Consider the following 21,183-nt stretch of genomic DNA (forward strand, 5'->3'; position numbering starts at 1 on the left):
ACCGGCGAATATGAAACATAGGAAAGAGATGATTGCTGGGGTAGTGTTTATTCCCGGTGGCGGATGGATATATGGAGATTCAGGTAATTATTTTACATTGATAATTGCCGAATAGGGCCTACTTACTTCACATCTAATTATAATTACGAACCATTCTGCCTAACGACACACAAGGGCGCAACTAGTTTTTACCTGATCATATCGACTCTCAATTTCAAACCCTATCCCTAATCAAACCCCTTTATCGGGCGTTCAAGTGTGTTTATTTACTTGTTTAGAATTTAAAAAGTCAGGTCTAACTCAGGTTTAAAATCACAGATGATGATGATGGACGCTATAAATACCGTCCAATATCCGATACTAGAACCTTTTCGAGATATGGCGGCCACAATTAGGATGGCGCCACACGAATTGGGTAAAGTCTTTTGAATTTGCCGGGTCACCCAGATTGAAGACTGCCGATGCCCTCCTATAGCCATGCTCGTGTGTTACTTCGAAAAGGCTATAAATGGATGTAAATAAGAAATAAATTGAAGTACCTAACTTGTGACGGTCACTGTTTCCTTTTCTCTATAGATTCTTATCACGGTGTCACCGTCCACATCGCATCAAAACTCCATGTTATGCTTGTATCGATAGAGTAAGTATAATAATGATAATTCAATGGGCAAAGTGCATTAGTCAATATAATCGCACGAGGCCGTGGAATTACTGCATTTAGTTCGAGAGCCATTGACGAATGTACTTTTGCGAAGTAATTATCCATCATATACTTCTGAGTGCATCAGTTAATATAATAAAAGAATAGGAAATTAATGTTTTCATTGATTATTTTGGTTTGAACAGTTAGCGAAAAATCTTAAATTACAACGCTGTCAGTTTAGTGATTATTGATATAAGTATTATGACACAACGCGCATGTCTGGAACCAAGGTCTTGAATGGATATGAAATAGGGCACAATTTTATATCTTGTAAAGATCGAAATTACACAGCATCATCCTAATTTAATCACGTCTACTATACAAGTTTGAAGAAATCAGTTACAGGTGGAATCAACTTATGCTTATTCTATTTTGCATAGGCCTAACGATCACAATCATGTTCAGAATTTGAATTATTTCGTTTATTCACTCAACAGCTATCGCAAAGCTCATGAACACCCATTTCCCGCTGCAGTTGACGACTGTGAAAAGGCAACAATATGGTTTCTCAAAAATGCAGAAAGACTGAAAGTCGACCCAAACCGTATAGCAATCGTTGGAGAAGGCTCTGGAGGAAATCTGGCGGCAGCAATAACACAGAGATTGCGTTTCGATGAAAAACATAATACCTTGCCCAGTGTAAAACTTCAAGTGTTATTTTATCCAATGCTACAGGCGTTTGACTTCAACACTCCATCATATCAGCAAAATGGTAAAGATTCAAGTTTGCTATTTACCAGAGCAGCGTCGGCAAGATCTTGGTCTTTTTATATGCATGGAAATGACGCATTAGTGGAGGAATTGGCCACAAACAATCACACAAGCTCGTCTGCCAAAACTAATTCATCTGCAAGCAAGATTTTGTCACATGATAAAATAAAATACAAACTTAAGAGTGACAATTACGTAACACCGTTAAGTAACTATGGAAACGAAGACACCTATAAAAGAATCCAACTTATTTTAGAGAATCCGGATTTTAATCCTTTGTTCTGTGACGATTTATCTGGTTTACCACAAACTTATATAACAGTTGGTGAATTTGATGTCGTTAGAGATGAAAATATTATTTTTGCAGATAGACTCGAGGAAGCAGGGGTTGCGGTTACCCGAAGATATTATGATAAAGGACTTCATGGAATGTTGTCTTATTTTATGGAACCGTTAATGTTTACGGATGGAAAGCAATGCATGGTTGACTTTATTCAATTTGCTAGACAACATTTGTAAAACCAATTACGCGAACATTGTCCAATTTGGACAATGTCGTCGTAATTGGGTTTACAAATGTTAGTGTACAGGTGTATGAGCCTGGCCTCAGCAAATGGGGTGTTTGGAACCAGTTGGGAGGGGGGCAAAGTTGCACTGCTATCAGAGATAGATGACATCATGGGCTACACAAAAAAGGCTGATAGTAATTGAACCGGAGTAGCTTTTGGCAGGAAAAGCCTCGACCTATACACAGGGTCAAATTTCAAACTTGCTCAAATTGTGTTAAATTCCAATGTATTCCTCTGGTCACAAGGATTCAGAAAACGTATAGTTTGACCCATCTAGGACGTACCGTTCTTGAGTTATAACCGAAAAGGTCAAAGGTTACGTTTTTTTGGCTCTGTGTGGGTCAAAACATCAAATCGTTCCGATTTTTGCCAAAGGAGGTGTCAAATTGTTCATTTTGATAAATCAATTTAAAAAAAGGATAGGATTGCTCCATCTAGGATGTTACGTTACCTAGGTAACACAGCAAAATAGTTCAAGTTAGTACCATTGAGGTCTATAATCTCATTCTATTAGCGGCTCAGCGGGACGAATGGGAAATTTCGCCCTCTCTCTTGGGCCGGAGTCCCCGATACCATGATACGCACCTGGTATAGAAGAAATAAGACAGCTTGGCACGACACAACTGCTTTTAAAAGAATCGTTTTATTTCAGTTCAGCGAAGGAAACGTTTGTGATTCAATTTGAATCTAGTAAATACCCGGGAGTAAATATTAATTACTTTTGGCATTATACATATCAATATACATTGTACTAATGGTATCACTTTGCATCGTCATTGTTCATGTTGTTACAAGCATACTTATTGTATTGTCATATCTTGAAAATTATGCACGATGCGCGACTAATTAATTGTTTTTAAATTGTTATGAATATTATGAGTAAACACAGATTATATTTACAAAATATAGCCAGTCACGTAATAAAGTTGATTTTTTTTTCAGAAAATAAAAAATAGATTATTTTGGCGAATGGCTTTTCACATAAAATCATATCATCTGATACTAGTCCATGGTGATTTCAGGATCACATGAAGACTAGTACAAAGATTTCTCAAGAGCTTTATAAAAAAATTGACAGGCATGTGTATGATTTGTTCTGGACGTCGATGGGTATGGATCTTGGCCATCTAAAGCCAAAAAATATATATTTGTCTCATGTCCCATGTGTAAAATCTATACAGTATGCATTTACCCTTAGGCAGAGAAAACCAAAAAGGACAACGAAACAAGTTTTGGTAATCGACAATCAATGAATGATAAACAGAACCCTAGATCACGCCCCCATTGTCCTCACGCCACGGCGACTCCCATTGGTTCATGGGCCCTGACAGCAACAACAACCGTCGGCACAGCACCGACCCGACCAGGAACAATGGAATCGTCAATTCTCAGCATGGGTAAATGAGTTTTACTTTTGTTGCGCCTTGTAAAACTTTAATTTAATTTTTTATAAATTGAACAACGCCAATTTTGGGTATTTCATAATATCAAAATCAAAAATATATTTGGCTGGAATACAAGCTACATCTAGCGTTAAAATTTTGTAGTTGCGGTGCGATCCGAAACAAGATTGAAATTGTACATTGATTTTACAGTCGAAATTCGGCCAAAATTCGTTAAAATGGGAAAAAAACGAAATAAAATTGAACTTCTGCACAGCAGAAATCAAATATGCGTGGGGAACATGAGACAAATCTATTTTTTTGTCTAATGGATCAATCAAATGAAGGCAGGTTGGGGCCTTTTATGGGGGGGGCACAAGGGCCGCTATACCTGCAATGAGACTCTTCGATAAAGACGCGCTGAAAACGCATGGAATTGCTCCTTGATGAGTCATTAACATTGTTTTTAGGGCTTTAAAAAGATTTTTTTTATCTTTTTCCCTAAATTTTAAACTAATTTACAGAAATTTTTGGTTATTTTCTTTTATATATACTTAAGGCACGCTGGCGATTTCAAAAACTAGGATGATATCCGACAATTGCCATTTTTCGTCATTTTGACGCACATGAACGCATTACAACATAACTTCAAAATTTAAACATTCGAAGTACGTGCAGAACATTTAACACAAAATGACAATCAAATATTTTGCATAATTAAACAAGCATGCAACTGGAAGTATGAGGTTTTGATCATTTTGTGCTGGATTATTTTCTGTTCATGGCTTGATACACATTTTGTATAATTCTTGGTAATATGGCTCTGCACGTGCTGCTAACTTCACGACATCTTCTGGAAGCGGAGTGGGTAAATCTTCAGGCGGTGGAAACCCAGTGCTTGAGAAAAATGGATCGTAGAACCCAACGATCTGATTGGCTGCCAAGTACCCTCGTGATATGTGCCAATTAGGCGTCGGATCTCCTGCTGGCCACGTGTGCATACTATCGCTGTATGGAATGCCAGTTGCCTCGCAATATTTACGCATAATTGACTCCGGATGCTTCAGAAGGTCGTCTGCATCAATCACGATAGGATTTGATTGGACCATGTCGCGATCCTTGAGGCACGCAATCAGATCTAGTAACTCGCCATATCCATACTTCGGGTAGATTTTCCAGGACGGTACGTCATTTATGTCGAACTTTGCTGCAACCTCCGACGGGAGATTCTCCATCGTGCCTATTCTGTTGGCAAGAAACACACTCGTGGGGTTGCGGATGAAGAAAGTATGAGTGAAACCATGTGGAACCTTATCCTTCTTCGTAGATATGGGATATATGTAATCTTCACAGAAAACAAACTTCTTGCCCGGCCAATCACCTTCGAGGGTGTTCTTAACCCAGTCATACGTGCACTTCTCATCATCCCATCCGTGATCGTACTTGCCAGGATTCTTCTCGATCTCCTTTTTAACGCTATCGAGAAAGTCACCATATTCTTTGATACCGTTCACGTGCCCAGTCTTCCTGAACCCTTCCGGGCCAAAGGTCATAGCACTGTTGTAAGGCTCGTTGATGATCTGAAATTGAGGAATATAGCTGAAACATTTCAGCAGGACTGTCGATGATGCACGTGGAAGTGTCCACATCATGATTCGCTTTGGGTCTGATTCGGCCATTTTGCTGTAATGGAAATAAGAAAATCATTATATTAGTAGTAGGATTACGTTTTTTCCTACCAATTTAGGGAAGATACCGTAGTGCAATATATGCGCGAGTAGGCCTCGGTCGACAGATTTCAAGAGTTCCTCAGGCTGTGACACGAACTATTTGAACAACAACTATTTTTATTACTTTGTAAATTAAATCTAATACTGGAACTAAAATTTGAAACTCATTTTGCTATGTTGCGTCCGAAAACATCGGACTTCATCAGGCATCTGATTGTTGCTGTTGTAACGTCCCATGCGTGTGACAACTGGAAACGTCTGACTTCGCAACATCTGATGTCATAACATCATCATTCAGATGCCTGATGAAGTCCGATGTTTTCGGACACAACGTAGCAAAGTGAGTTGCAAATTTTAGTTCCAGTATTAGAATTAATTTACAAAATAATGTTTTGAACTACAGGATGAATAATCTACACTAAGATAACAACTTTTAGTTCACAAGCGCGCGAGCGTAGAAAAACAGTGTTTTGCCCCTAATTTTAAAGGGAATTAATTTTCGTTTTCAGTCAATGTTGGTACCCTCGGGAATTAAGGCCAGGGCTTTTCGGAGAAAATTATGATCATGAAGGCCTAAATATAACATATTGAAGCTTAAAATAATGGCCAATATGGTGTAAACTGCAACATAACTCGCGCGAAGCGGGCCTAAATTTGATTTTTTTTAAAAGCTGAAATGACCAAATAATTATGATATTAATCTTATCAAAATCACATGCATGCACGCAGGGTTTTCTCTTCTCTTTTTCTCCAATTTATTTTTTCTTCTTCTTTTTGATACCCGGGTGGCGCGCCCGTTTAAAAAGGATGTATATGCTTCTCCATTGAGCCCCACCACCCCCCTCCCCACCCACTAACGTTTTTCGGACAAGATAACAACCAGTAATATAAAAGATACAGGTCAGCTTGTGGTTTCATAATATAGGCCTATAGCTCATCCGACTCTAGGAATTAATGTTCTCATGTTTTCCATTAAAATATATTAATAAAAGGGGGACAAAATCAGTATTTCCTAAATTAATTATTTCAACCTTATCTAGTGGATATTTCTTATAGTTGGTCAAATTTGAAAAAAAAAATAGATCTTCCTATCCATGTTTTGAAAGAAAATTAACAAATAATATACCAAAAGGTTTGTTTGTTTGTTTATTTCTTCTTTATACTGGGTCCATATTCAGGGGAAAATTTAAGTATTCCCCTGTTCTTCCATATGGCCCAGTTATCATGATTCCCATAATAATTCCAGGATTAAGGTGGAAATGCTCCAAGCATTTTCTTTTTAGATTTTTCAATTATTTTAAAAACTTAATGATTTATGAAAACTTCATGCTCATTTTACACAAAAAAAATCCTCCCCCATCAATTCATGAAAATCCTCTGTACGAGAACCAAAAAACATTAAATTACGGCCTCAACATAACACCAACACGACTCGTATTTCAATGGAAGGATTTAGTGGTGTGCTCCCTTAGAGTGACCTGTGCTGTGCTAGCTTGCACTGTTTAATATTCCCGTGTTTAGTGTTTTCTCACATGCTCATGCGAAGTTCAATGTGTTTTCCAAAGGATAGCATAATTATTGGTAAGTATTAATATTATTTAATATTGAATAAATTGATTTTCCATGGACCTAAAGCGTACGTGCGTACCTTACGGATTGGTAAACCAATCAACCAAAGGCAATATTAAAGCATACTATTTTTATATTAAGGCTATCGGCCCGGGCTATCGGCCACTGTGTAATAATAATTCTTAGCAGAAATTAGTATTAAATACTGTAAATATATTGCTTCATACTAGGCTAAATATTAAATGGCTATGACGCGCATACAAACAAATCCCTGAATGCCCAAAACTTACCTCGCCTTGGATAGTAGTACGTAGCTCCTTGACTATGAATGATGTACGCAACTCAGATATATTCAATAGCTCTTTACTGGCTCTTTACTAAATTAAGGGAAATTATGTGCAACCTGTGCTATATAACCACGATCTTGTTATTACTCTGTGTGGTGCAAGAATTAAAGGTAAATATTAGCACAAAGGGCAATCCTACGGGCTGTCTTTTGTTAAAATGTCTTTGACCTATATAAATGTCATGGTAAAAACCCGCGAAAAATATGTACATTTATTTCAGATTCGATTCGTTTGTAACTAGTGTATTTGTTTAATGTGTGTTCCACTTGGAGATATTAATAAGTTTAAATGTTTTAAAATTATGTTGTCAACTTAATTTAGTGTAAAAATATAAAAATTTTGAAAATAAAGGATAGTCCTATGACTAAAACAAATATTCAGAGGTGAACTCTTGCAGATAAAGCTATGGCAGAGATTTCACAACAGATGCCAAAGGGCACTTAAAACCAATAAACACGCGACCCGGTCTCACGAAACAAGGAACATAAGTACTGACCGTTGCCAGAAAAGGGAACGTGCAAAAGTGACCTGTGCTACCGTATATAACCACGATCTTGGTATTGCTCTAGTGTGGTGCAAGAATTTTCTTTGGATGGGGGGGTCCCAAATTTACAAACTTCCCCCACCATCGATCCACCTTACCCCATAAACAGGCTAGAATTGTACAGTATTGAAATCAGTCTTTTTGAATAAAATAAACACTGTGGTCATCTTATGACTCCCTACATTTTGGTCATCAAAATTTTTTGACCCCCTCCCCCCTATTTTTCTTTCCAAATATTTATGACACCCAGTATTGGGACCCATAAAAGAATGATGGCAGGAGATTGACAGTTTACAACACAATAGAATCCAACGCACTGAAGGGTCTATTGTTCTATTGTGTCCGATTTGAGCGCTGACATATTAAATTCATGAAGTCGTGCGATCGACACCTAACAGCTGTTCAATTGGGCGACTTTATTGTTAGGTGCTTTTATTCATACATTGGGCGTATCGAGCTGCATCGGTTGGCTTGCAAAATTCGGACAAGTTTGGTCCGCAATTATATTTAATATAGCATTATAGGCCTACAAGTATGATTTGCTTTGCTTTATTGATTGATCGACTGACTGGCGGCTGACAGAATGATTGATTGATATGTTAATAGATCGTTTGATTTATGCATATTTACCGTTAGCTTGCCATATGATACGCCGCCGTGCCTATGTAAATTATTATATGGTAGGCCTATAGGCCTACATAATAACATACTAAATAAATACTACAGTAGGAGCGAAATGAACAAAATATACATGCGTTAATATGGAGTAGGCCTATATCATAATTACTTCAATTATGTAGGCCTATTGGCAAACAATATAGACAACTTACTTGTGTAGATTCTTATATCGGATATCCGCCACACAGAGCGCACACTTTACCCATGCTGCTGAACTGTCCGTAGCGAAATGGTAGAGCAAAGCGTGTTCACCGAGTATAATCAAATGAGCGCCCAAACCAATTTGGGCGCTGCAATAAATAGGTTTGTATTGTAGGCGAACCTCTGTTTTGTGTGCATGCGACAACTCAAGCACACCCTTGGGTTGGATTAGAACAAAGGGTACCTCTCGCTCGTGTAGGCGCTTTCACGTGACTTTCGTTTCATCACTTATTGACAGTAACCTGCCTACTATAGCGTTAATACGCTGTCAGGTCAGTTACCGATTTAATGGCTGAAGCCCTTTGTCTCGAACAAAAGGTACCTCTCGATGAATAGCGTTTCGGAAACTTAAATAGGCACAAAGGAACAATAGGCGTTACGTAATCTATTTCATCTCCTTTCTATATATAACCTCCTTGATAGAATCTAACACCGATTTTTGAGCGGCCTTAAGGGCTGGGGTATGAACGTTTGGACAGTATTTATTTTGGGACATTAGAGCACATCAGACATATCGAATTGCATTCTGAATACGAAGAATGTCATTCTGATATCAAATAATTTTGAATTTTTGAAATTCGGAATTTAATACACATTTTATGGCAAATCATTAAAAAAATTATTTTTGATATTTAACAGTACTTGAAGTAAACTTTATAAATCTGATGATTTATACTTAAAGTGTATGTAGGTGGGTTGAAAAGCCGACGATCAATTGAAAATTTTGACCTTTCGTATTGAAAATATGGATTTTTTTCCCAAAACACCAAAAAAAATTAGGTCTTTTTGGGAAAAAAATCCATATCTTCAATATGAAAGGTCAAAATTATCAATTGACCGTCGGCTTTTCCTCCCTGCTACATACACTTGAAGAATATATCATTAGATTTATATAATTTACTTCGAGGACTGTTATATATCAAAAATTCGAAAAATATCAAATTTTTATAATTTGTCATAAAATTTGTATTATATTGTGATTTTCAAAAAATGAAAATTATTTGATATCAGAAAGACATGCTTCGTATTCAGAATACAATTCGATAGGTCTGAGGTGCTCTCATGTGCCACAAAAAATACTATCGAAACGCAATAAACGCTCATTTTAGATCCCTTAATCCACCCAATTGGCATTAGAGAATGAATTTGGAGAAAACCTTCCGATAATTACAAACACTCGCTGAGCAGCAATACCTTCCCTCTAAGCTTTTAATCCGATAAGCTGATTATCTATTTGTTTTCATGAATTGGAAGACATTCTTTGATGTATTACTGAGCTCAATCATCTGAAATTACTGGAGCGTGAGCCGCCCAGGCTGGTGGCTCAGCATAGTATTTTATTAATAGATGGTTTTCTCCAAATTCGTTTCCTAATGGGCAGTCATAACACCAGTTTGGTGCTGCGGGGACCCAGTAATGGCCGATCAAATCCTGACCATGACTTGGCTCGTTGGATTCGTCTAGTACAATGTGGCGGGTAATATAACTCATAAGGAAGTGATGTTGTTGTAAATAAGAGATCCAATGAATGCAATGATGATGTCATAAACATAATACATGTATAGAAAGACCTTCATACAAGTAGTATAGTTGATTATCTAAATCTATAATAGTGAATATAACTTTATATCTCACTAAACAAATAAACATCGAAATTTGATGGGTACTAATCATTTTGATACAGCCTGTACTAGAAACACAAATATTTAGGTCAAAGATTTTAAAGATAATTAATTAAATTTACAAATTCCTTTCATAAATGATCAATCATTCCTATTTAAATGTTAGTTTTGACTATAAAAACGGGTGGTTTTAATCGAATGAGTATAACTCGGGTTTACAGTAAGCAAATAGGCCTACATTGCAACAAAGTTTTAATTTAAGACGTTCAGAATCTGCTATTTTCAATAATATTTTCATTTACAGCAGATTCCTTCTACAGCCTGTCTCCAAAAAAATTGTGCAAGTGAAACGCGCCCTCTTTGGCAACTAGAAAATACCGTTGTGACATGATGCTTACATCAACGTCAAGGGCACAGTCTTAGCTCTCAAATACCGTTTGTTCTGTTCAATTTGCTCTTTTTAATCTCGAAATATGTTTAGTTAACAACGAAAGGGTAAAATCACAATTGTGCCACTTTTACTAGGAAATAGGGCTGTACATGCAAATCAATGATAGTTGATGTTGATGCGTCTAATGCACTCCCCCCCCCCCCACCTTCAGGGCTCGTGCATTAAACGCATCAACACCAGCGTGCGTGCACTATTTTGTCTAATTTCATTAATTTGTCAAATTTCATGAACTTGTCAAAGTTAACCTATAAGTGTGCAATATTTGTTTGTCTTTTAACATGTCTTGAACGACAAAGAGAACAGTATTTACCATGGTAAAATCATTGACATGCACATGTATTTAATTTTACAGCAGAATGTGACATATTTATTTATCGTTTAATTTGTTGAAAAAGAGAATCATTATACCTTTATCATGATAAAACACTAAAAACAATTTTGTATTGTTGTGTAATTGATGCATTTTTTTGATTTCACGAATGAACTCTTGATAAACTTGATGCTATCATTGATTTACATTGTACAGCCCTCTTCCCTAGTAAAAGTGGCACAATTGTGATTTTACCCTTTCATTGTTAAGTAAGTGTATCTCGAGATTAAAACAAGCAGACTAAACGGCATTAGCTAGCATTTGAGAGCTAAGGCTATGCCCTTGACGTTGATGTAAGGATTATGTCACAAAGGTATTTTCTAATTGCCACAGAGGGCGCTTTTCACTTGCACAATTTTTTTGGAGACAGGCTGTAGATGTCGTAAAAATGCCCCACAAGCATAAGTTCACTTCATTTAAAATCATCCAATATACAATGTATCACAAGCAAATACATTCAAAACTAAATTTCAAGAATTTGACCACTATTATTTATTAGGCCTAGTCTTATTTTTCAAAATGAAGTGCACAAAAATGTTTTGTTTTTTTCCTCTTTAGTGGGAGCTTGTTGAAACGGAATACATTATTAATTGAATATGACTGTATCATATCACAAAGGAACCTCGACCTGAACCTCGACCAAAGAACAATGGTCAAACGATATAAGTTGGCACACATACGATATTGATATTGATATTGATATTGATAAGTTATTATAAATAAATTAGTATAAAGTGATTATCATATAGCACGTGCTGTCATTACCCGGTTAAACGGTACGTGTAATTACCATTTTTGCTTTGTTTTTATACAGAGTCGAACATGGGTCCAAGATTGAATCGACTATCGCTTAGGGTACAAGTTATTCTAGCGCTATTCGTGGCATATATTCTTCACTATGCTACCCTACCTGTTCCAGATGATTTGAATCAAATTGACAGATGGACGATGAGGTTTGTTGCAATGGGTGTAGACGGGGTAAGTTCTTCGAAATGTTTTGCAAATTATTACTATTATTGAATAGAATGTTCCGGAGTACAAGCCAGAACATCTTGAGGGGCCGGGGGCACTGAGTCTAATTCAGCATGTTCAGGGGCACAAATCTGCACCATGACCGCTCATTTTCAATTAAATTATTACGTCGACTGGACTTTTGGGAAATTTGGACATTTGTTAACAATTTTCAATGTTTTCTGTGAGGGGACATGGATCCCGGACACACCTGAATGGGGCAGGTAGAAAATGACGCCGCGCTAAGTCGATCCGGAGTTTATCCTGGTTATATATCCAGAGTAAACGTATGATCTTAAAAATACACTGTCTCGACCTGGTTTTTGCTGATCAAGGTCTCGGTCTTGATCTCGGACCTCAAAAGTTTCTGTTTGTTGAGACCTGAAGAAAAAAAAAGATTATCTGTTGTTGTTTTTTCTTACTCTAATGAATGTTGAAACGCATACTATAAATAATCGAAATATACTAACTGGAATGACGGTACTGCCATCTTTTATTTAAAATATGCGTTTATGAAGTTGAAAGGGCGACGAACCAAACAAAAGGACAAAGACCCCATAAACATGATAAACCAAATAAACAAATTAAACAAGTAAACAAATTAAAGATCATTCACAAGCTAGAAATAAATTTGATTTTAAGGACATTGAACCGTTAAAAAGGCCTGCATAATTATACAGGGTGTATCACAAATATCGGTACCTATCAGTTTCCATTGATTATGGACAAGACTACAATGTACCTCATCGAAATGCAACATAAGATCCACCATATTTTGTAGATTGATGTTATATAAAAGGTGTAAATTCATTATTTTATTTGAAGGGTCGACTGGCAGAAAAGTTCGAAACGCCTTTCCGAGTTCCGATATTCAACTCTGTAATATGGTTTCTCGGGGCATGGGGTATTCGTGACGTAATGCATCAGGACACATTCATTGACGGGGTGAAGGTTCGGATTTACGAACCCAAACACAAGAGACCCGGTCCAATGGCGGCAATTATTTATTTGCACGGCGGTGGCTGGGTTTATGGTGACACAGGTGGGTATGAAGAAGAAATAAACTACAAATAATTAATCACTCTAATTATTGTTACTATTGAATCTAAAATCATTTCCTAAGGAAAAAAATATGTGTCACAGCTTCTGCTTTTACAATACTGGTCGATCACGATAGGATTTCGGTTCTTAATACTTAGAAACTTTTCTGATGAGCGTTTTGATCTTGTTTGAGCCCTCTTTAGCTAGCTTTTGATTCATCAAGCTACTGGGGGGGGGGGTCCAACCTTTTAATTATTTTATGTAAGCTAATCCTAACCCTATAACCCTAAGCCTATTCATAACCCTAATCCTAACCCTAACTCCAACCCTAACCAATCAATGACATGCGACAGTGCCTGTTTCAAGCCTGTAAGCCTCCGTGCATAATCGCCTGCCGAATTCGACCTCCTTCGACCGGAGTTTAGACCCAACCCTATTATGGCTGAAATCCTATCGAGATCGACCAGTAATGTACTGATCATTTTAATGCATAATGTGAAAACTTGCTGAACCATAATAACATTCAATCAAAAGCTGATCGCTCACATTCAGTATCAATTTTGTTTATATATTCCAGGTTCATATCATGGCTTAACTGGATATCTTGCTTCAGAATTGCGGATAGTTGTCGTGTCTGTTGAGTAAGTAGGCCATATCTGTCTATTTATTGGTTTATATGTTTAGAGGTGATGGGTTCGAGTCCCCTGAAATGAACGAAAATTACAACAATCCAATATGACGTATACATTCCTTTGCATATTGTTCAACCAGCCCAAACAACAACACCTTGATCACTCTTAACAATCATGACAATGGATAACCATAAATGTAAGGACTAGTTATGAAAATATTAATTTGCTTTCAATCTACAAAATTTTAATAATTCAAATAAATTGTAAATCCTTGACCTTGCTGAAACCGCCAGCCTATGTACACGTAAATATTGCCACATCCGCGAGAGGTTTTTGGCTAAAAAAATAATTCACACTCAATCGGATATGTCAAGGTTTTTCGAACAAAGCATTGATACGATACTGATATCCCAAATTTCGAGAGCTTACCGGTATATGGCGGAAGAGAAGAGCGAAAGTCAGGGGCGTAGTAAACAGGTGGACAGGATGGACGAAGTCTATGAGCCCCGAGGGTTCAGGGGCCCCGAGCAAAAGCGAAAATGAAGTAGGGCTGATAAAGGAGGGCCCGCACTGCTCCTTGTCCATGGGCCCTGAGACTCTTGCTACGCCCCTGACGAAAGTCCCGTACCACAGAGAAGAGAGGCCTTTGGTCCAGAGAATATCAAAAGATAATAAGATATTATGGTTTTGGTATTCAAGTACCGCCAAACAGTTGATCTAGTTTGTGGTATGGGTATCGACGTCACAAATTTGAACAGAAAGAGCTACAGAGGTACTGGTCGGATGAAAGCTCTGTCTCCCTATATACGATTTATTAGAGATTGAAAAGACGGTAAAAGATTCTCCCGAAATGATAAGGTCACGTGGTTAGCTTTTGTATTCTACCGGGTTGATCCTATTTGTCACATGGTGAACAATGTCCACGGTGCCTCTGGGGTTTCTGAATTGTTCTCCTCCAAGGTGGTCATCTATATGGTGTCCTCACTGGAATCCTGGAATTTTTTCCCAGTGATGGAAAGTAGGGTAATTACCCTGTAGTTCAGTGGATCCAGTTCATCACCTTTCTTGAATGCTGGATGTTATCATGCCCTTGATCCAGCAGCTACCATTTACCCTTCCGCGCAGGCGGTGTGATTATTTTCAGGGTTTCATCGGAGATTTCATCCAATCCATACGTTTCGGTGTTTTGCAATTTCTTGATGGCCTTTTCTGTTTCCTATATTGAGACAGGTATGCCTGTAGAGTTTGGATTAGTAAAGGTTCCAGGATAAAGTACAGATATACTTCCTCATCTCAGGGGAATTCGGTGTTCAGATGTTTGTTTTCCGCACTTTATCCCGTCTGGATCATTTCTAGGAGAGCCTGCACGTTTGTCTTTGGTGGCTGCTTGCAGTTGCACTCTTTCACCAGCTAGTTTCCGGACGCTTTTGGACATCTTCCAACTTCCTTTTCAATCAGCTTCTTCTTTCCAAGGCTTTAGTTAATACTTGACTGACTTGTTCAGTTTGGAGATGCTAGACCTGTTGAGTTGTTTATCATTATGGTCCTAGCTCACCTTTTCTGATGACTTACTTTTGGTACTTCTTCAGTGAGCCCTCTAACTTGCTGGACCCTCTTCACATCCATTGTCTCCTCCATTTTTATTGTTGATTGCTTCCATTGTAAGTTTATCCATGAACCTTTCTACAGTGTCTTGCAAATGTGCAAAAGCTTATATCTTTGACTGAACTCTTCTGCAATTGTGGTGCCATTGAATCGACTGACGTCAGATATATCTCTTGGGTACTGTCAACCACAAAGTACAAACATTTAAGTAGCACCATTTTGTGATTGCCAATGACAAAGCCACGTGGCATTTCAAAGGAACCTCAGTTTTCATGGTCTTACATTCCTTGGATTCCTTAGGGGACAACCCAAAAGTTCGATGAAGCCCTATAAACGAAAGTCATTTCGTTAGAAGGCTAACCCCCTCCCCCCTCCCCTCTAACGTATGTGACAAATATCGAAAATTCCAACCCGTATATTCATATAGGATACAGGGGCCGTCGCTATATGGTGCATGGGGTTGTGGAGGGGATGCGACAATGCTAGGATATTGATCATGTTTATGGAAGAAACGAATATTGCATTCGATTTTAACATATTTTTTCATTATCTTTTTGGCACGGAAAAAAATAGGACTTGCTGGATTTTCAAATAAAAAAGAATGTGGTATGAAACACAAAACGTTTTCGACATCATTCGCCAAAGGTTAGAAAAAGTGGTCAGAAAACGTTTAAATGTCGGGTTATATAAAGGGTATGTTAGTTAAAGGTAGTCCCGTAGCTCGACCTATTGGCCAGCCATATGGGCAGTGGATATTAGGGTTTCACTGATACACGGGCTCGGCTTGAAAAGGGCGGATGCCCAGTCCTCTCCCTTGAAAGGGTATATAAAGGGTAAAAACATTTTCATATTAAAGATTTGAAAACATTTTGATAACCCCCTGCAAATATTCTAACATAATGTTCTTTAAACAATATTTTACAATAACTTTTTGAAAACATTTAGAAATAGTTTTGTAGTATGTTTTCATACATAACGTTTTTTCATGACGGTAAAAATGTATATAACCAGGAGATGAGACTGCTCAGGCGAAATGTCGGGACCTAGGTCACAATTTGAGAAGAAATGATATGCCATGTTCGAAGTTCCCTAATCGGTCCATGAGTGACCAAACCGTTCCTGGTAAGCCGTATAGGGGCCTACTTCTATTACAGTATGTGCAGTCTACATGTTCTTTGTTGACAAGGGGCAGTCTTCAGTGAACAGCTCTCTTTTTCAGAGCCAACAAACCTTTAAATTTAGCAGATCGGCGAGGTCTGCTTGTTTTCTGTAGACAAGGGGCAGTCTTCAGTGAACGGCTCTTTTCAGAGCCATCAAAACCTTTTAAATTAGCAGATAGGCGAGATCTGCTTAATCTCTGTTGACAAGGGGCAGTCTTCAGTGAACGGCTCTTTTCAGAGCCACCAAACCTTTCAATTCAGCAGATAGGCGAGGTCTGCTTGTTTCTGTAGACAAGGAGTAGTCTTCAGTGCTCTTTTCATAGCCACCAAAAACCTTTTAAATTAGCAGATAGGCGAGATCTGCTTAATCTCTGTTGACAAGGGGCAGTCTTCAGTGAACGGCTCTTTTCAGAGCCACCAAAAACCTTTTAAATTAGCAGATAGGCGAGATCTGCTTGTTCTCTGATGACAAGGGACAGTCTTCAGTGAACGGCTCTTTTCAGAGCCATCTGTAGGCAAGGGGCGGTCTACATGTCTCATTGTCCTGAAGAGGTCAGAGCTACTCCTGACGAAAGCTTGACAGTTCTAAACTTGTCCGACGGCGAACCCGGTAAAAAAACCCACTAATTGTTATGAATTCCCGTCGTAAAAGCCTATCCCACAATTTCCCTGATATAACCCAACATTTAAATGTTATTAAAACGTTCATGATGCAGTCATGTCTACAGTAGAATTCATCTCGACCTTTGCAGGACTTAACCCCATTAAAAGCTATTAAACCAAGATAACACTCATTGAAACAGCTCAACTGATTAAATCGGATCTTCTCTGGTTGTGCACAAGTGACTGTTTTCATGTGCGATATCGCAATAAAGCTGGTATTCATAGCTTCAGTTGGGTAACCGATTATAAAGGAAACGAAAGGAAACAATGTTATGTGTGGCTTTGTTCACGAAATCAGACAATGTCGTGCTTTTTGTAAACCAGCATTCTTGAAAATGAGCAACATAATGATTTTTGACTTAACACGGTTTAGAAATAATTTCTTCATATTTTTGGTGTTATCTGTCGTTTACATGTCCTTCCTAAAACACAAAAGTACGACCCTCTCCAAACACCTAAATTAGCTAAAAATTTAGGACATGTTACAAAACTTTATTTTCTAGAACCTATTTAGAATAATTTAAATGTAGCTTTTACCGGGTTTTTTGTGGCATCCTTCAGAAGTGAGCGGTCCGATACCAATATTTTCGGTCAAATCTCCATTCAAATAACACGGGGAGTTGGCTAGCTATGCCTTGCCCTCACTCATATTTTACAAAAGTGCGACCATTTCTGAACATCTAACCTAGCTGTAATTTTAGGTCATGTTAGAGAAATATATTTGCTAGAAGTTTTGGAGAATAAATAAAATATTGGCTGGTTATTTTTCACACAGTGATGTTAACTAGGCAAGTGTCCATTCTCCCAACATACATCATTTGTAGGGGTCACGCGTCAATGGTGAGAGCACTGTGTATTGTGTATAGGAAAACGGACAGTAACTGCAGTATGTTTTACCAAAACCAAAACCCCAAAATATAACTTTAAAACGTTTTGTGTTTGCTCGGTCAGTTGCTTTAAAAATGAACTTACATGAAGTTGCAGGTTGCGAGTACTGCACTCCATGTTGATTTGAAATCATTTTGAAGAAACCACTGTAAAATCTAAATATCGTACTTCGGAAAATACTAAAATGTGAAAATTATATTTTAAATACTTAAAAAAAGATAACCTTTGACCGATGTTTTAACTACTTTTTTACAAACGTAATCGGACTTTCTGACCCCCTCCCCCCCTAACGAAAGGACTTTCGTTTATAGGGCTTCATCAACTTTTGGGTTGTTCCCTTACTCAATGGCCACTTTGCAACATCATTTAATGTGGTCCTCGGATTCAATAAAGATTGACCACCTCTGAAACAATTACCACTAAAAGCTTTCCTGAATGTAGCAATATGGACAGTGAGTATTTCTATTTGAAATTACTTGGTACTCTAGGTCGGTACCGATTGGGCACAGGTTAGGATTTCGACGTTGAATCAACGTTGATACAACGTCGAAGTTTCAACCTAACCTGATTTCAACCTGATTGGAGTCCATCAGGTTGAAGTCCATTTGCAAATACAACGTGATTTCAACCTGATTTCGACGTCAAACTTGATTTCGATGTCGAAATTTCAACGTGATTTCAACGTCAGATGTGCCCACTGGGTAAACATGAGTAAGATTCTGAAGATGGCACTCGGTCGAGTTCCGAAAGCTCAGCAGCCTTCTGAAAAGGACTTTTCTAAGGAAAGATTAAATTTCACTCATTGAGTATTTCTGTTGAGAAATGTTTATTGGTGTTATGTTATGGATATTGAATATAATCATGTGTGTTTCATTCTTTTCAGCTATCGTACGCCGCCTACGCATCTCTTCCCTGCTGCCATCGACGATTCCACAAAAGCTGCCGTGTGGTTCTTACAACATGCAGCAGAGTACAATGTGGACCCAACTCGCATTGCTGTAGTAGGAGACAGTTGCGGAGGAAATTTAGCTGCGGCTGTTACGCAGAGACTAACTTTCCAACCAAAGTATAAGCACTTACAGAAGTTGAAGTTTCACGGATTGATCTACCCGGTTCTCCAATCTTTTGATTTTAACCTACCGTCTTATCAACAAAGTGGTGATAAATCTACTCTTATTGTACGCAAAGAGATGATGATGGAATTTTGGAGTGTTTATATGTTTGGTGATCATAGATTAGTAAAACATTTTCAAACAAATAACCACACTACAGCTGAGGCAAAAACAGACTCTTTTGCTAGTAAAGTTATATCTCATGATAATTTACCTAGACAATATCTTTATGACCCGTACACTCCTCCCGGTGCCAGCAGAATAGGCAATGAAGAAGTATACAACCAAATAAAAGAGACTCTTTTCGATCCAGATTTTGCTCCGTTGATGAGAGAAAACCTAACGGGACTTCCGCCGGCGTATGTGTTAACCGCTCAACACGATCTTCTACGCGATGAAGACATCTTGTATACACAGAGGCTTCAGAAGGCTGGGGTTGATGTCACGTGGAACCATTATCAGCATGGTGTCCACGGTATATTTTCTATGTTTGCAGTACCGGGGGTAAATATTGCGGCTGGTCGTGAATGTATGAGAGACTTCATCAAATATGCACGTGAAAAACTTCAATGTGTTGAAGATTGTAAGCTCTGAGCGCTTCTAAGACTAATTACTTGACCTTGTGTGTTCTCAAATTAATATACTTAAAATTATTAAAACAATTCATATATACGAAGTTTGTATCCATTGCTTTATTTCTTTCCCTTCTACTGTCTGACTGTCTATGCAGAGCTATGCAGAGACGGATGAATTTCCTGACGCAGTGAAAAACTTTTGTAAACATTTAAAATATAATGATGTTGTGACGATACTTCGTCCCAGCATACTTTACTTAGTTAATATGCGATACAATCCTCCTGTATTGCCCGTTGGAAAGTGGCGGGAGCATTATGTAAACCAAATGGCATAACATTGAATTCATAGAGACCGTCTTGGGAGATAATTGCGGTTTTGGGCTTAGCTTACTCCTTAAGGCCAATTTACCAGTATAATTGAGGCATTAGCGCCAATTGAAATGTGGGGGACACCGGCCAAAATTGTTAAAAAGTAGCTGAAAAGAACAAAAAATTGATCATTTTGGCGAAAGGTGGGGGACACGTCCCCTAGTCCCCCTGGATTGACGCCCATGACAAGAGGCTAAGTCTCATACCGCAGTTATCACCCAAGACGGTCTTTATGAATTCAATGTTATGCCATTTGGTTTACATTATGCTCCCTCCACTTTCTATCGCGTGGGCTATATTTGGGTCAATATCTAACCTAGCCCGGTATAACAAGCATTTGTCTGAAGATTAAGTTCTGTACCATCAAATCCTGGATAGTCCAGAATTGGAGGCTCAAACAGAGGTTTAGTTTGAAAGTTTGAAATGTTTTCTGCACTTTTCATTCCAGACAAAATATACATTTCTTTCTGGTTAAAGGGATAGCAATTTTGTTTATTAAAGCATTTCACTGTGTGTTTGACACCACACGTCTCTGCAATCTGGCAAGCAGCGGGAGGTCCAAGGGCAGGAAAGACTGCATGGGTTTGCTAGTTTGTGTTGCAAAAACGATTATATTGTATTCACAACCACGGGGACATCCTGATTATATTCATGATTTCTTGGTATTGCATTAGTGTCTTGACATGCCTTGGCAATAGGCCATCAAGCGTCTTCAACAATAGAAATCATAGAAAATAAACAATGAAAACACAATCTAAGATCAGTGGCGGCACCAGGAATTTTTTCAAGGAGGTGTGCAAAATCGACCAATTTTGCGCAAAATTGCCGTAATAAGTGGAAATGTACGTTATTTTGGGGTTTTTTGCCTCAAAAGAGGGGAACTGGGGGGTTTTCTCGTCTCATGCTAAAGCTATGATTTAAAAAAAATTATTTCATAAAGCTCCAAATGCTATCATCAGTAGACAACAAAATATTTTCAACCTTTCTCAATTTCTTTGTATTTTATAAATAAATTCTATTTTGAGTAGATAGCGTAAAAAAAGAAACGAAACATACAAACAAAAAATTTGTGAAATATTTTCTGTTGTTTTATTAGGCTCGCAATGCTATCTTCAGAAGATGGCCATTTGCGCGTTCCGAGAAAATGATGCAGGCCATAAGTGGGCTATGCTCGCGTGTGTCCGCAACGGGCCTATATTAAATGATTGGAAAATCGCACCGTAAATGCTATCTTGAGTAGATATGATAAC

General features: G+C 38.0%; 3 protein-coding genes across 3 annotated transcripts; 2 read left to right on the top strand and 1 right to left on the bottom strand.

Annotated features, from left to right (window-relative positions):
- LOC140154479 (neutral cholesterol ester hydrolase 1-like) lies at positions 1–3,388 on the top strand. Its single transcript, XM_072177046.1, has 4 exons — positions 1–83; positions 577–640; positions 1,141–1,753; positions 3,182–3,388. Exons 1-4 carry the CDS (start codon positions 11–13, stop codon positions 3,386–3,388), a joined length of 957 nt encoding a protein of 318 aa, XP_072033147.1. The 5' UTR covers positions 1–10.
- A 688-nt stretch (positions 3,389–4,076) lies between these two features.
- Positions 4,077–7,145, bottom strand: LOC140155324 (uncharacterized). The gene is made up of 2 exons (XM_072178115.1): positions 6,955–7,145; positions 4,077–5,048 (listed from the first exon to the last, which is right to left on the bottom strand). The coding sequence occupies exon 2, from the start codon at positions 5,042–5,044 to the stop codon at positions 4,145–4,147; it is 900 nt and encodes a 299-aa protein (XP_072034216.1). The 5' UTR covers positions 5,045–5,048; positions 6,955–7,145; the 3' UTR covers positions 4,077–4,144.
- Positions 6,579–20,760, top strand: LOC140155323 (neutral cholesterol ester hydrolase 1-like). The gene is made up of 5 exons (XM_072178113.1): positions 6,579–6,676; positions 11,692–11,855; positions 12,714–12,930; positions 13,507–13,570; positions 18,761–20,760. Exons 1-5 carry the CDS (start codon positions 6,628–6,630, stop codon positions 19,581–19,583), a joined length of 1,317 nt encoding a protein of 438 aa, XP_072034214.1. The 5' UTR covers positions 6,579–6,627; the 3' UTR covers positions 19,584–20,760.
- Positions 20,761–21,183: the final 423 nt, after the last annotated feature.

Source organism: Amphiura filiformis, chromosome 6 (genome assembly GCF_039555335.1).
Source record: "Amphiura filiformis chromosome 6, Afil_fr2py, whole genome shotgun sequence".
Lineage (NCBI taxonomy): Eukaryota > Metazoa > Echinodermata > Ophiuroidea > Amphilepidida > Amphiuridae > Amphiura > Amphiura filiformis.